At 40.4% G+C, this 14,215-nt stretch overlaps 1 protein-coding gene across 2 annotated transcripts; it reads left to right on the top strand.

Moving 5' to 3' along the window:
- The first annotated feature begins 10,019 nt into the window (after positions 1-10,019).
- On the top strand, positions 10,020-12,379 carry LOC125289573 (alveolar macrophage chemotactic factor-like). Of its 2 annotated transcripts, XR_007192655.1 has the most exons (5): positions 10,020-10,280; positions 10,447-10,491; positions 10,694-10,829; positions 11,142-11,213; positions 11,529-12,379. XR_007192655.1 is itself a non-coding variant. In XM_048236494.1 (4 exons), exons 1-4 carry the CDS (start codon positions 10,214-10,216, stop codon positions 11,599-11,601), a joined length of 348 nt encoding a protein of 115 aa, XP_048092451.1. In that variant the 5' UTR covers positions 10,034-10,213; the 3' UTR covers positions 11,602-12,379. The 2 variants fall into 2 exon arrangements, 1 of the variants encoding a protein (XP_048092451.1); XM_048236494.1 differs by lacking the exon at positions 10,447-10,491 and having other exon boundaries at positions 10,034-10,280.
- Positions 12,380-14,215: the final 1,836 nt, after the last annotated feature.

The raw sequence follows: 14,215 nt of genomic DNA, 5'->3' as shown, positions 1-14,215 counted from the left end.
ACCAGCAATGATGAGAACCATTTAAAGTCATCATACAATTTCACTATTGCTATATTTTACTATATTAAGTTGTGAGTGACCTTTGGCCTTTGGGGCCTACATTGTTCCATAAGCCATAACTGCAACCATTATATTGTTCTTTTGTTAGCCTTAAGCCTAGCTCAGTCATTATGCCATACCACATCACCTCCTGTTGTGTAATGAGCTGCATTGAACACATGAAAAAATCCATATTTCCTGTTATTTTGGTGAAAGTAATGTAAACGTAGTGTAATGCCTTACAATTCAAAGACAGTAATATTGTAATGTAACAAATTACTTTGAGATGACAGTAACAAGTTATAAATATTGCATTACGCTTTTGAAGTAACTTGCCCAACACTGGCCCTCATCCAATTCTCTCCATCTTTAATATGACTCCATCTTATTATTTATTACCTGCAGAAGACAGTAGGCAACACATGTTTAATACTCCAGGGTACCAACAATGTCCTGGGTGGAGATCTCCCCCTCCTCCGTCTCCACCTCCTCCTCATGCACAATTTCCAGAACAGGCGGTGAATTTTCTTTATCCGAATTCTCTGCGCCGTCCTTCGTGATGTCCTTGCTCTGTATAAGGCAGCGGGCACTGTGGAGTTTGCAATACTGAGCGATGTTTTCGCGCCAGAACCCTTTCTCTGGCCACAGTGCAGCCTGCAGCCTCTTCGATGTCAGGGACGGTTTTACCCACAGTCTCCAGATCCTCAAAGATCCTTTCAGCAATAAGCGGCGCCTCCTTTAGCTCATTGAGAATACATTCGGCCATACCGCGTACTCTGGACTCATGAGGTTTCATATCCCACTTCCCTAGTTGACGCATCAGACTAGAAAGGAAGGAGGGGGTCCACAGCTTCATGACCAGGTCTTCGAAATTGTTGTAAAAGTAATAAAGAGGGGGGTCCTGCAGACATTCATGACGCCTCTGACTAGGGTGTTGTATGGCACAGCCCTGACAGTGATCTTTAAGACGTCGCCGCGTCACCACATCCGCAATTGGCAGGACGTAAGCTTTGACGGTATAAATTATTCGTTGGTTTACGGGCCACACCATATGCAGATAGTGAGGCTTATTCTTTCTATACGCTTTAGGGTCGGCCATGGCGGTAGTTCTCTGTAGAGGCGGTTGTTGATGGATAATGAGTTGTTTTTTCTTTAGGCCCTGAGTTCTTATATACGGTAGCTCGCATGTAGTGTGAGGGGTTAAGGAGGGGCTCATGGCATCACAAGTCTTCTTCATCATCCTTCAGAATACACCGACTGATTTTCACCACACTGCGTAGAACGCGACTTTTCACAAATAAGGCTTGAATATGGTCACTATGTTGATCCACCATTTTGTGCCAAACACTCTGAGGCACCCGAATGCTGTCGGAGAATGGGGCCCTATCCGTCTCCTCGCCCGCCTGCCTGGAGACCACCACATAAGAACCCTCTCCGTCTCTCACGGTACAGAAACAGCGCACATAGACTTTCTCATGGTCCTGGGGGCTAGTTTGCCATACAGATCCCACCCCCTCAGAGCGGCCTACTCGACCCGCCAATGTACACCGTACAATCTCTTGACACATTTTCCAATCCGATGATTTCAACAGCAGCTTGCTCTCCAAAGGCTTAGTACCCAGTTCCACGTCCTCCGTGTAGAGACACAGCTGACCCAGCTGAATTAGAAATTTGTAACACAAAGCTTTACCCTCCCAACTCACACGACCGCATAACTGTGCAGGGGGTGGCTCCTGCATGCAAGAAAGAATATTTTCAGAGCTTTTTCTCTTAGGGGCCCCACTTAGCTGCTCGCTACTAGGACTCGCAGTTTCAGGAGTTGCTAAACTAGCCATGCTTACTTTGCTATCTTTACCTATACTTTTACACCACTTTTATTCTCCCTAACAGCAACGCTCATAATGGCTCGTGCATGACACTCCCAGGACATCCCCCAACAGGACACCGACCATGACCTATACATCCGTGTACACCCCCCACCCCTGGACACACACGCGCACCCATGACCATCACATCCGTGTACAACCCCCACCCCATGATCACCTCATGACACACACCACGCATCCCCAGCACATGAGAGACCCACACACACACAAGCCCCCGCCCCTGGCCAAAAAACACGAAATGCCTAAAAAAACATACAAAATGATCATAAAAAGTACAAAAATGACACTAAAACCTACAAAACTGTCAAATTCACTATCTCCACGGACACACACACACACACACACACACACACACACACACACACACACACACACACACACACAAAAACCCCCTCCCCCAGACACATGACTCATACAAAAGCACCGTTCAAACAACCTGTCAAACTCCATTGATGACAAGTTGAAAACCCGGATGTCCCGCCCTCACCGGAAATCAAATACCTTGCCGGAAGTCCCGCCTTAATCAACCGGAAGTCCCGCCCACCTGTCACTTTTTAATTTAATTGAGATAATAGGAAAGGCATGTCTTATATTCTCTAAAGTGGTTCATAAAAACCTGTTCCTTTTCAGGCATGATAGATGAGATCTATGTTTATGATGATATCCAATTCAAATTAATGTAGTATTGATTTTTTGTTTGTCACTTTTCAAAATTACTTTTGTCCCTTATCTCAAGAATCAGTAAGCTATTCTTACTTAAAGCAACACCAAAGAGTTTTTTGTACCTTAAAATAATGTTTCCAAAATCGTTTCAGTGGTTCATCAACTCGTAACAGGGTGAATGGCACATCTGCATTCGCTTCGCGGCCCTCTGTCGGCTATAACCGCACTATGTAAGTTTGCCAGATCGGGTAGCGGATCTGTAGTTCGATGTAATGAGACATAAGAAACTACAAATTTGACTTTCATCTGATGTCGCAATACATCGTACTTTCATAAAATCATGCAACATATTCTACCTTGTCTGTGGACATCGTTATTTCCAAAGCCGGTGCTAGATAAACAAATAGTGCGTGCGACAGAGGAAAAGTTCTTTGGTGTTGCTTTAAAATGTTTAGTTAGTATAACTCAGTTTTTGTCTTTTGTTGATTATGTTGATTTTGCCTTTTGAGATTACTTGCCTAAAACACTTGCCTTAGACACAAACTGCATTTTGTTGTCTCTGTACTTGTACTCTGCAAAATGACAATAAAGTTGAATCTAATCTAATCTGAAATTATTGTAATTTAATGTATAGGTGGACAGATGCATCCCCCAAAAATTCACCAAAACGAAGGACTTTGGCCTTGGTAGAATTTGGTAGACTGATGGATACTTGACATTGGAACAGTAGCCTACTTCTGCGGGACTTGATGATGTAACATCATTCAAATAGCAGCCTTGAAGGATCCCACCTTGACTTTGGTCCTCCTAACTACAGCAGTTAGGGATTATGGGTAAATTCTACTTTCTTATTTTTTTCCTCATCACAGTTTTTTATTGCCTTTTGGGAGAAAAAATAGTGTGTAAGAGATTTTCAGATTATGATCAGGATTACCATTTAAAGAAGACCATTATTGAAATATATAGGGCATTTTAGAGACTAGACATACCTCTCTTCAGAGTTCAATGTTGAAATTGACTACTTTCTCAATTAACATTGACCTGCCCACTTGGAGGTGTCAAAAATCTTACATATACTTACATTTTTTAAATCGGTTGCCACAAAAGTTTTGAGTACACTGAACGTATTTTGGTTTACCATGTAGAGGTTAAAAGATCAAAGAATATAATATAATATATAAGTCAGGAAAACTTAAAATGCATTAAATTAATAACAAAAAAGTAAGTAAACTGGAAGTAAACTTTTAAATGACTTGATCAAACTGGGTTCATAGCATGAATCAATTTTGTTAATCAAAAGAGAAATGGTGGACTAATTCCAGACATTTCATTCATGTGCAACTGATGTACATGATTAAATCAAGTAAATCCAGCATTTTTTTTTTTCAGCGTAATTGTAACATAATTTGTGGTTTGATAAATTGGACAGCCCTGACTTTTTTTCTTTTTTACAGCGCACAATATCCACAGTAGAGGAAGTGAAACTTGGCAAGCCAGCCATGTGGCATTGTAAAGCAAGGGTGCAACAAAAGATTGCGAAATTTCCTAAGAAAGTGTTTCCCCACCCACTCCCTTCTCACGGTCTACCACTCAATGGGTCTTGATACTTGTTCACTTTAGAGGGGTCAGAGTTGGTTTGGAGTGTTTACATGTACAAAAAAACGAGTTTAGAGTTTGTTTAGAAGGGTGAAAAGGACCACGTGTGAAAATAAGTGAATGTGCATGTCTGTCCACACATTCAACCACTAAAATTTAGACATGGCTGATGCATACAAAGCCGCTCCCCTCCCCCATCTAGGACACTCAGATCACCTCTTATTGTTTCTACTGCCTAAGTATCCAGCGCTCATCAAACATGTGAAAGCAACAGTAAGGACGGTCAAAGTGTGGCTAGAGGGAGCTGACTCGGCACTTTTGAAAACACTGACTGGAGCCTGTGCCTGCTGAGGTGTCCACGACCTTGGCAACCTTGACAGGGACAACAAGGAGGCGGACATCCTCATTGTTGTTCTCATTGTTTGTGTTACATATAGTAGCCATAATTATTCTGTTCTTGTAAGGTAACTGCTAATATACTGTGCCCACAGCAGTGCAGCAAACTGCTTTTATTTCAACTTTTGACTCATGTGGCCTGTGGCCTATTCCTAACTTTGACATGATTCATTTCCTTGTGTACCACACACATTGACTCATGGGGCCTGCCTATTTTCCATATAAAACCTACTGAGCCACAGCAAGCAAGTGATTCAGAGATTTGTTGTGAAAATAATATAGATAGAAGCATCTTCTAAATGAATAAATGTACAGTGGGTCCATTTAGAAGTGGCAAATTCATTCATGCTTTCCGTGATTCACGCAGCTGCGTGAAATTGTATTACAACCTACCGTACAACGTCTTACAATTTATAATGGATTACAACTTATAACGTACAACTTACAACATATTACTTGTGGTTGTTTGGGTCCTTGCAGCTTCAATGTGGAAATATAAATAAAAGACGTGTGATGGTCCCGTGAGAATCATGTGTCAAAATGTGTTATCTCATGGGGGGATAGTGAATGCCATGAATGTTTAATTTTCAATTGTTATAAATAATAATGTTCTGTGCTTTGCCATTTAATTAATTTATTTTTTTCCATCAATTTCTACAAATTTATTTTAATTTATTTATTTGTTACATCAATTTCTACAAATAATGTAGGCTACTGTAAATGGAAAAAGCTGAAAATAAACACAAAAGAATAAGGGCAGTTCCAGCGTTATGGATGTGACAATTGGACTCATATTGGTAAACAAAATGCCTTAGAGTGGGGGCAACATTAGTATCAGTGAATTAATTTGCATAACTTTTAATGCAACCTCTGTCCTCTGAATACTGAGAAATCCTCAAATTTCATATAATCAATTTCATCCTAAGAATACAAGGCATTTTATCAGCGTTATGGATGTGACATGAAATGGACACACTTTTGTGAGAGATTACAGGTTTTCTACAAACTCTGTGGATTTTGAAGGAAACTGCTGGAACTATGATATATGTAGCATGAAGGAGACTTGAATGAACACAAAAAGTGTGTTTTTGAAACTATGCGTCATTTTTGTAATGCATTATGTAGGAAAAACTGGCGTTATGGATGTGATGGTTTCACGTTATGGATGTGACGTGTCTGAACCAGTCCTCGACAAACTATATAAAACACATAATTAAGTAGTGAATTTTGATATAAAACATAGTAATAGTAATCATGAAAAACTAGCGATGAAATTATTGCTTCCTCAGTGCCCACTAAGATCCAAAGGAAGAATCAGGACAACAAGCCATTTAAAATATAAAAAATAAATTTATTTTTTTCTTTTACCGTCATCAATTTTGGTCAGTGATTCCCGGGTTACTGAAACACCAGGGAACATGAAACTTGGTGGCCACTCCCATAAATAACTAGCCCTAACTGAAAAGTTGCACCCAAGATGACAAAATATTTATGGTATGTTAGTCTCAAGAGCCCGCATCAACCTAACCCATACCCACTCATTTGTGATTTGCACACATAAAGTACATGCACGCGCACGTGCACAGACGCACATGCGCACATGCACACACACACACACGCACTCACGCACAGTCGCACACATACAGACAGGCAAGCACACACACACATAAACACATACAGACAGGAAAGCACACACACACATGCACAAACACCCACCCACATGAATGCAGACACATAAACACACACACACAGGCATGCCACGCATACGCATGTGCGCATGCAAACACACGCACACACACACACATACACATAAAACACACACACACACAAACACAGGCACGCATACGCACATGCACACACACAGACACACACACACCCTTATAAACAAAAGAAAACTCACATATGCACACACTCATTTACATGCACATGAGTTGCAGGAGTAGGAGATGGAGACAAATTGACAAGCGTGATTTATTTTTGCGAAGAGAATATGCAGGACTGAGAGGCGGTCATATTTTGTACCGCTATGCGGTACATCTAGTTTATTGCTGCCCTTACTCATGTTACTCTGTGGGTATTAGCTACAGAGGACCTGATACTTCAAATGCTGTCACATCGTGTCACATTTAAAATTAAACTGTGTTAAGCAGACGTGAACGGCAGGCTGAACAGATCTGCAACAGAAGGAGGTTGCTATGTTATCTCCAGCTGCAAAGTCAGCCATCTTCACCAGCTAACACGATAATCCATTTACTGTACAACAACAGTATGACAGTTACAGGTAGATAATCGCTCAGATTTTCATTATTAGGCCACTTGAAAATAGGCTATGGCTAGGCTAATCACTGGAGGTATTTTAATATTATGTTTGTTTTGCTAATGGTTAGGCAAGGCCTCTCTGTGGTTTTGATCAACCTAATCATCTTTAAAATGTCAATTGTAAACACTAAGTTGAAATGCGTTGAAACTGACATGCCACCAAAACAGATCGGCTTTGAGGTATAATAAAGTCCCCAGTAAATTCACATTATGTAACATCCATAACGTCACATCCATAACGTCACATCCATAAGGTTTTAAAGGTTTTAAAAGAAAGGGGCACAATTTGGTCATCACACTTTACATTGATATAAATCAGCTTTGCACAGACACTATGGACATTGTTGCATCAACACTGTATGTGTAGCATAAACTTTTCCTATAAAACGTTATGGATGTGACATGGCCATGGAACTTGCTGACTTAAAAACAAAAGCCTTACAAATGTAAGGAGTTGTGCTCTTAAAGGCAAGCTGAGCATAGACATTGCTCTACCATTCCCTTGTCAATATGGAATTTGTCAAATGACACAATTTGTTTGAACCTTGGGTTATCCACTTTTTTAATATGTATAATATTACCATGTGAAAAATCTTGTTCCTGTATGGTTGCACACCATATTTATGATGTAAAAGTGTCATTCTCCATCAAATTCAATCAGATCAGTTACAAACAATAAAATATAGACCTAAATGAAGATTTTAACAACAGTTATATTTGCGTATGCACAACTTTTTTTCCCATGGTAAGGATGACCTTTGCATGGAATTGCCCATAACATGAATAATTCTGTCTATAATGATCCTAAGGTTTTTGTTGTGACTAGTTCAAGTGCTGCGATAAACCTGCTTTGAAACTGGCTTTTTTTTCATCGCACATGCCTTGAATCTAGGTTATTAGGTGTTGTTGTTGTAAAGATACTGCATTGGGATGTTGTTAGTAGCCTACTATGTAGCCTCACGGGTGGATTATGAACTTTCGGGCCCCTGGGCCCAGATGTATTAAGGGCCCCCCACCTATTGTCGTATATGTGGGAGGTGGGATTTGGGGGTCCTCCCCCAGAACGTTTTTAATTTGTTTGATGTGATTTCCTGTATTCTGGTGCATTTTGGGGATGGCCAATACTAAATTCAATCAGATTCATATAGCCTACATCCTGATTTGTTGATATTGAGGCAATGAGTCCATGCAAAGGCTTGGGCTTCAGGGCCCCTGAACCCCTTGGGCCCCTGGGCCTTGGCCCGGTAGGCCCGTGCAGTAATCCATCCCTTTGTAGCCTATTATCAACGCGTTGAAAGTTTCGTTCCGGGGTGGGAGGGGGGGGGGGCTGTAGATGTGCACATTCATTCCAATGCAAGCATTCATTCCTGCAGGCACCCCTGGGTACACGTCTAGAAGCGACTATGGCGGAGGGGGGGCAGTGGCGCAAAAAGTGGGTATGCGCTATATGCGGCCCATAGGGGCGCAGCTCCATGGGGGGCCAAAGCGATGGTAAAAAAAATAAAATAATATATTTGGTTGTCAATGTGGTGCAAACAAACAAGGCTATCAGCCTTATCCATTGTGAGCAATAGCTGGCAAAAGGACGTTATGAGAACCGTTTAAACTCTCTTAAAGTGGCAATGCACCATTTATCAAGTATAACATCAAGTTAAACATCAAATTGGCAGCATTTCTTTAAAAACATATTCAATAGACATTAATGCAGCGGTCCCCAACCACCGGGCCGTGGGACATTCCTAACCGGGCCGTAGCCTACGACATGAGAAAAAAAAAAAAATGCATGCAAACTAAATTAAATTTAATTCGCAATAATGTCACGTTTTTACATGGCATAGGCCTATATGCAGTTGTTTGATTGCACGCATGTTTGCATTTTGCAAGGTCTATTTTCTTACGTCTGTCTGTCCCGCCTTCAACACTTTTACATATTGCCTTCAGCGCTGCGCAGCCTCAGGTCAGCTCACTTCACCTTCTTAGTGAGCAGTAGTGTCACACTAAGTTAGCTAAACTGCTAGAATGAGCAACAAAAAACAAGCATCTTTAGCAGGTCACTGGCCAGAGTGTTTGAGTTCGCGAGAGCCGCTGCAGAGATTTCTTACAGAAAAAAGTCACCGTTAGCTGCACATTTTAGTGATGAGGACTGGGTGTCAAAACTCGCTTACCCGTGTGACATATTCGGGTTGCTTAATGACCTCAACCTGTCACTCCAGGAGAGAATGACGACTGTCTTTAAACTGGCAGATAAAGTCACTGCATTTAAGCTTGATTTGTGGGGACGACGAGTGGACCAGGGTGTATTTGATATGTTCCAAACATAGTGGGGGTTTTGGGAGAGACTGAGGCAGGGCCCTTTCTCTCACAGCTGGTTGCGCTCACCTTGTTGCGCTTTCAAATGAGTTTGAGCGTTACTTCCCATCCTCCAAAGATCCACGGCAAACCAATGAGTGGGTCCGCAACCCATTTGTCATTATCCCGAATAGTCCTAACTTGTCAGCGCAGACCACGTATCTATGCGAGGCCGAGTGTCACTGTCTTCCATCAACCCCAGATGGAACCTTCTTGTTGCAGGGAAATAAGCACAGGGCTCCCACTGATTATATTCGTAATGCACGTTTAGTTCCCATGTTTTGTTCCCATATTTTGTTAAGCATGTTCACACTTATAGATGTAGCTTCAAGTTGTTCAATATTCATAGTTCATATTGTTCAATTTTCACTTCTTCAAGTTCACGTTTTTCACATGTTTAAGAGATCGTTACCTTCACTGTTCATACATAACTGGAGCTAGTTCTTTTCAAGTAACCCCCGTCCGTGAAAAAAAAATAGGAAACAAACTGGTCCATGGTACATAAAAGGTTGGGGACCCCTGCACTAATGCACAGTAATAGTGTAAATGATTGGCCTTTTGTTTTGATTTAGTTGTTTGTGTTTTTTTTTTTTTTTTTTTTTTTTTGGGGGGCGCCAATATTGTTGTTGCATACCCCTCAAAAATGGATAGCTGCGCATCTGCGGGGGAGATAAATCTGGCCGTGTCAAATTGCAACAGCTGTGGAAAGTGACAAAATGAGAGATCCAGAAAAGCTTAGAGTATATGCCTGATCAGACTTGCAGGTGGTGAGGGCTGGGAGGAAGTCCATGTACGACAAAATTCGCTGGAAGAGGGGGCTGGAGCCACCCACCCCATCCTTCGTGTACTGTAGCCTATAAATGGGTTGTCTCTATTCCACTCAGACTCGTTCAACCGGGACTCGGGAGAGAAAGAAAACAGTGCAGATTTAAGGTCATTAGCTCTCACCGTTTGACGGACGAATCATGAATGCCATATTTACGGTGTCATTTTTTCTTCTTGTCGCCTTAGCGGCACTGGGAACAGAATCCGGTGAGTTCATCCAATATTACAGGTCATGAATTTCCCCTCGGGGATCAATAAAGTATCTATCTATCTATCTATCTATCTATGTGTGTCAAATCGTTAGCCAATGTCTCCGCTGCACGTCGTGCCTAACAACGACCCTTTGTACTTTTGTACCCTTACACTGTTGTAGAATCAGTGTAACCTACAGTACGGCCTCTCGGTGCTGATTGCTACGGTAGGTAGAGGTAGAGTAGAAGTAGTAGCCTTATGCTGTGTATCGCATGGTTGATAATTAGCTTGCTCTATTAGTAACTGTCTTTAATCAGGCTGAAATGCAGATTTTTCTTTAGAAATAAAATAAAATGCCATTTAAGGTCCACCAGAGAGGGTTCATTCAAGAGAATTTCTCATTTGTTGTCTTTTTTATGTTATTTCAGCTACCATATCAAGAAACCACCGTTGCAAATGTATTCAAAATGCCCCGGATAATAAATGTGCAACCATTAAGGCGAAGATGGTAAAGAGGATTGAGCGTTTCCCAGCTGGGCCCTTCTGCAATAAAGAGGAAGTCATGTGAGTTATCGCAGTTATCTCTTCAAAGATGCAATAGCCCATGTAAAAGAAGCCTGTAGCAACCCTTAGTTTCCTATAGTAATGTCAGGCAGTTAAAGAAGTAGCCTACTTGTACATTTTTACGCAGACACATGAGTGCTTAACCTATGGGTGCTCACTGAAGTTATATGCTAAGTTACTCATAGTAAACAGCTAGAATGTGCTTTCATATTAAACATGATGAATTTTATGTTCCTATGTTGAAATCAATCTCTGAAAAAGTTTTATATATTTTCCTCTAGTGGTAACTTATATTTTTTCTTCATTTCATAGCATTCATTTCCAGAGAGGAAAAACACTATGTGTTGATCCTACAGCAAAATCAATTATAAAACTGGAAGAAATGTAAGTTTTTATATTAGTCATATGGTTATGGTTATGGATACGCTTTTGTCCAAAGTGAATTTACTAAGCAAATTATTTAGCCTACTCCTAAAAGGTTGTACTTTCAGTCTATACCTCATTTAGTTCACTCAACTGATAAAGGCATATCACTTAGCACTACACTTATCTTATGGACTGTTTCTTTAACAGATTAAAACTATACGATAAAACATCTGTTCATAAAGATTATACAGTCTTTGCATGATTGAATTGTTAGAGCACCTATGTCCCATATCTTCCTCTCTTCACCCCTCATTTTCCTTCTCTCTTTTCCAGCATCAGGCTGAGGGTAGCTGCCAACATCAGCCCCACTAGCACCCCGGAGACCATGACTACTGCAGACAACTGATGCCCTGTCAAAACGAGGTTGAGGAGAAACCTAGGAGGGAGAAGAATGCATGCTTCACACTCCAAGTCAGACTCTTGGTGTTGAGGTCTCTGATCGCCAACCAGTCAAAATTAGGTGCAGAGAGATGTGGTGGGATACAGTTCAAGACTATTTCTGTATGCAGATGAGAATCAAAAGTTTGTTGATGTTATTGATGGAAGAACAAGTTTGTTGATGTTATTGATGGAAGAAGATTTTGCACTTTTGCCATTTTTTGCAATGAAAATGTTTTTCAGGGGTAATTAACTATCTCTATGTATACCAATTTCACAATAAACACAATAAATGCAGTAATGCACAAATTTAAATTGATTATTTAATTGCAAGAAAAATGTTATGTTAAATAGTTTTGGTTGTTGGATAGGCTACTGTATGTGAAACACATCACGTGATTAATACACATGCTATATGATTATTTCATGATACATTTCAATTAATTAATCAAGCTTGTAATTAATTAAATTATTTTTAAAGTGCTTATAATAATACTGATAATAATAACAATTATTTTCTTTTTTTTTTATTCAATAAAATGCCTTCATGGGATGGTTATAGTTATGAGATGATTATGCAAACTGCAGTACACGGTAAATGTGAATACATTTTTTAAATATTTTATATATTTGTATATGTATTTTTGTAGTTGTTGACATCTTTGTCATTCAGTCTTTGTGTCAGTCTGTTACATCATCAAAATGTGAATTATGACTATTTATTAAATATGTCTATTTTTAAACAATTTGTTTTGTTATTTTATACTTTTTTTCACCTGAGTGGGCTTTGGGTAGACCATTTCCAGACTTTTGTCATGATACTCCACATAACACACAAAGTTTGTGCACTTTAGCAAAGTCACCAAATGGCAGGTACTAGCTTACAGTATTTTGTACATATTGCATATTTGTCGTCTTGCCAGAAATCGTGTCAAAATTCTCAGCTTGCACCTGTAGAATGGGTACTGGGTGGTGGCCACGTCCCACCACCAGTGCGACACAAAGACCACAGATTACAGATAGAGCTGACAAAGGTCTATGGACGACTGGAGTTTGTGGGGATGGAAAAAATTTGAGAATAGTGTCCCCTTGTCCAGAATTCAAAATTACTTACTCGGTAATGGTAGGCCTACTTAGCAACAAGTGACAGCACATACTGTAACTGTCAAGTCATTCTCACACTAGACACAAAGTGATCTAAAGCAGCTAAGTGCTGTTGTCTAGAGCTCTGTGTCGTGATTTTTACAGAACCACTGTTTCTACTTATCGCATCATCATCACCTGTGGATAGGAGCAGATATCCCGGTAGTGATGAACTGAGATCCAGAATTGTTGTGTTTCTTGGTCACTCAATGGTGTTTAATACCCCCACCGTTGACTTCAAGGCAGCGCTGCGACCATCAACTTCAAGACACTAACCTCAACCTTGGTTGCCACACGTCTCTCTCCACTTGTAATAGCCTATTAGGGCTGTATCGATACACCAAACTCACGATTCGGTTTGTATCACGATTTTTGACCCACGGTTTGATACCTCGATTTATTTATTTGGGGGGGGTGTTGAGGTGGAAAAACCTTTAATAAATAACAGTAGTTAAGGTGATTGAGTGCTGTATTTCAGTGTTTTACTTTTTTGTGTATATATATATTTTAATAAAGACCCTGTTATTCTCAGTCCTTCGTATAGGCCTACATGGATTTCTATGCAACGTCATGAAAACATGCGTGCGCAACTAAGAGGCAGAAAGCACCATAGAACAGCATAGAGCAGTGCTGTCCATGAAAAGAATAAAATGAGTTTTTGTGCTGAAAACTGCACCAATTCGAAATCACGATGGTTAGGGAATTTTCAATATGTTCAATATCCCTAACGGAATGCATGTCTTCGCCAAAAATGACAAAATACGAAGTTATATTAAAATGCAAATGAACGGCAAACTCTGAAATATAGTCTGAAATGAGATGTTATTATCATTGAGACAATAGGGGTATACAAAAAATATGATTGTAGCTTACAGCAGGGTGCGCATCTAGTTTTGTTGGTAAACGGGAAACCCGTGTATAGCCCGTGAGTTTTTTCTTTTTTGTTGGGGGGGTGCCCTTTTTTCAGGTCAGAGCAACTGCCCCTCAAAATTCCTGTGCACGTCCCTGCAGCCAGTGTAGTCTAGCAACTCTCCGTTGGCTTGCGAGCTGGAAAAATGAAACTTCTATTAGGCCAATCACATCGTGTATAGAGTCGACGACAGTTACGCGTGAATTTCCTGCTACTTGAAAACAAAGAAGATGGATGCTGCTGCTGGCGAACAGCGGTCTTTGAATCACGACTTGAGTTAAGCTTTTTTTAAATTGGCAAAAGTTTGATCAGCCAACTATCCAGGCCCAGAGTCACGAGAGGGCTTGAGGGGGCATCATCCCCTTAAAAAACAACCATACCCCCTTAATTATTTTATGTACAAAATAATAATTAATCTTATTTCAAAACTTTATTGCCCCTTCTCAATTTAACACAAATTCTTAAATCCAACGTGACAGTCTCAAGTCCATTTGATTGGAGGTGCAAGGGAGCTAGAAGTTCCAAAATG

This window comes from Alosa alosa, chromosome 24 (genome assembly GCF_017589495.1).
Source record: "Alosa alosa isolate M-15738 ecotype Scorff River chromosome 24, AALO_Geno_1.1, whole genome shotgun sequence".
NCBI classification, from domain to species: Eukaryota; Metazoa; Chordata; class Actinopteri; order Clupeiformes; family Clupeidae; genus Alosa; species Alosa alosa.
This window is presented reverse-complemented; position numbering and strand designations above follow the sequence as displayed.

What these genes read in the sequence shown, in the direction of transcription:
- LOC125289573 (XM_048236494.1), top strand. Translation starts at nt 10,214, where the DNA reads ATGAATGCCATATTTACGGTGTCATTTTTTCTTCTTGTCGCCTTAGCG. An exon ending in TGCAATAAAGAGGAAGTCAT is followed by an intron (nt 10,830 to 11,141) that starts GTGAGTTATCGC and finishes TTCATTTCATAG; the next exon opens with CATTCATTTCCAGAGAGGAA. An exon ending in ATTATAAAACTGGAAGAAAT is followed by an intron (nt 11,214 to 11,528) that starts GTAAGTTTTTAT and finishes TCTCTTTTCCAG; the next exon opens with CATCAGGCTGAGGGTAGCTG.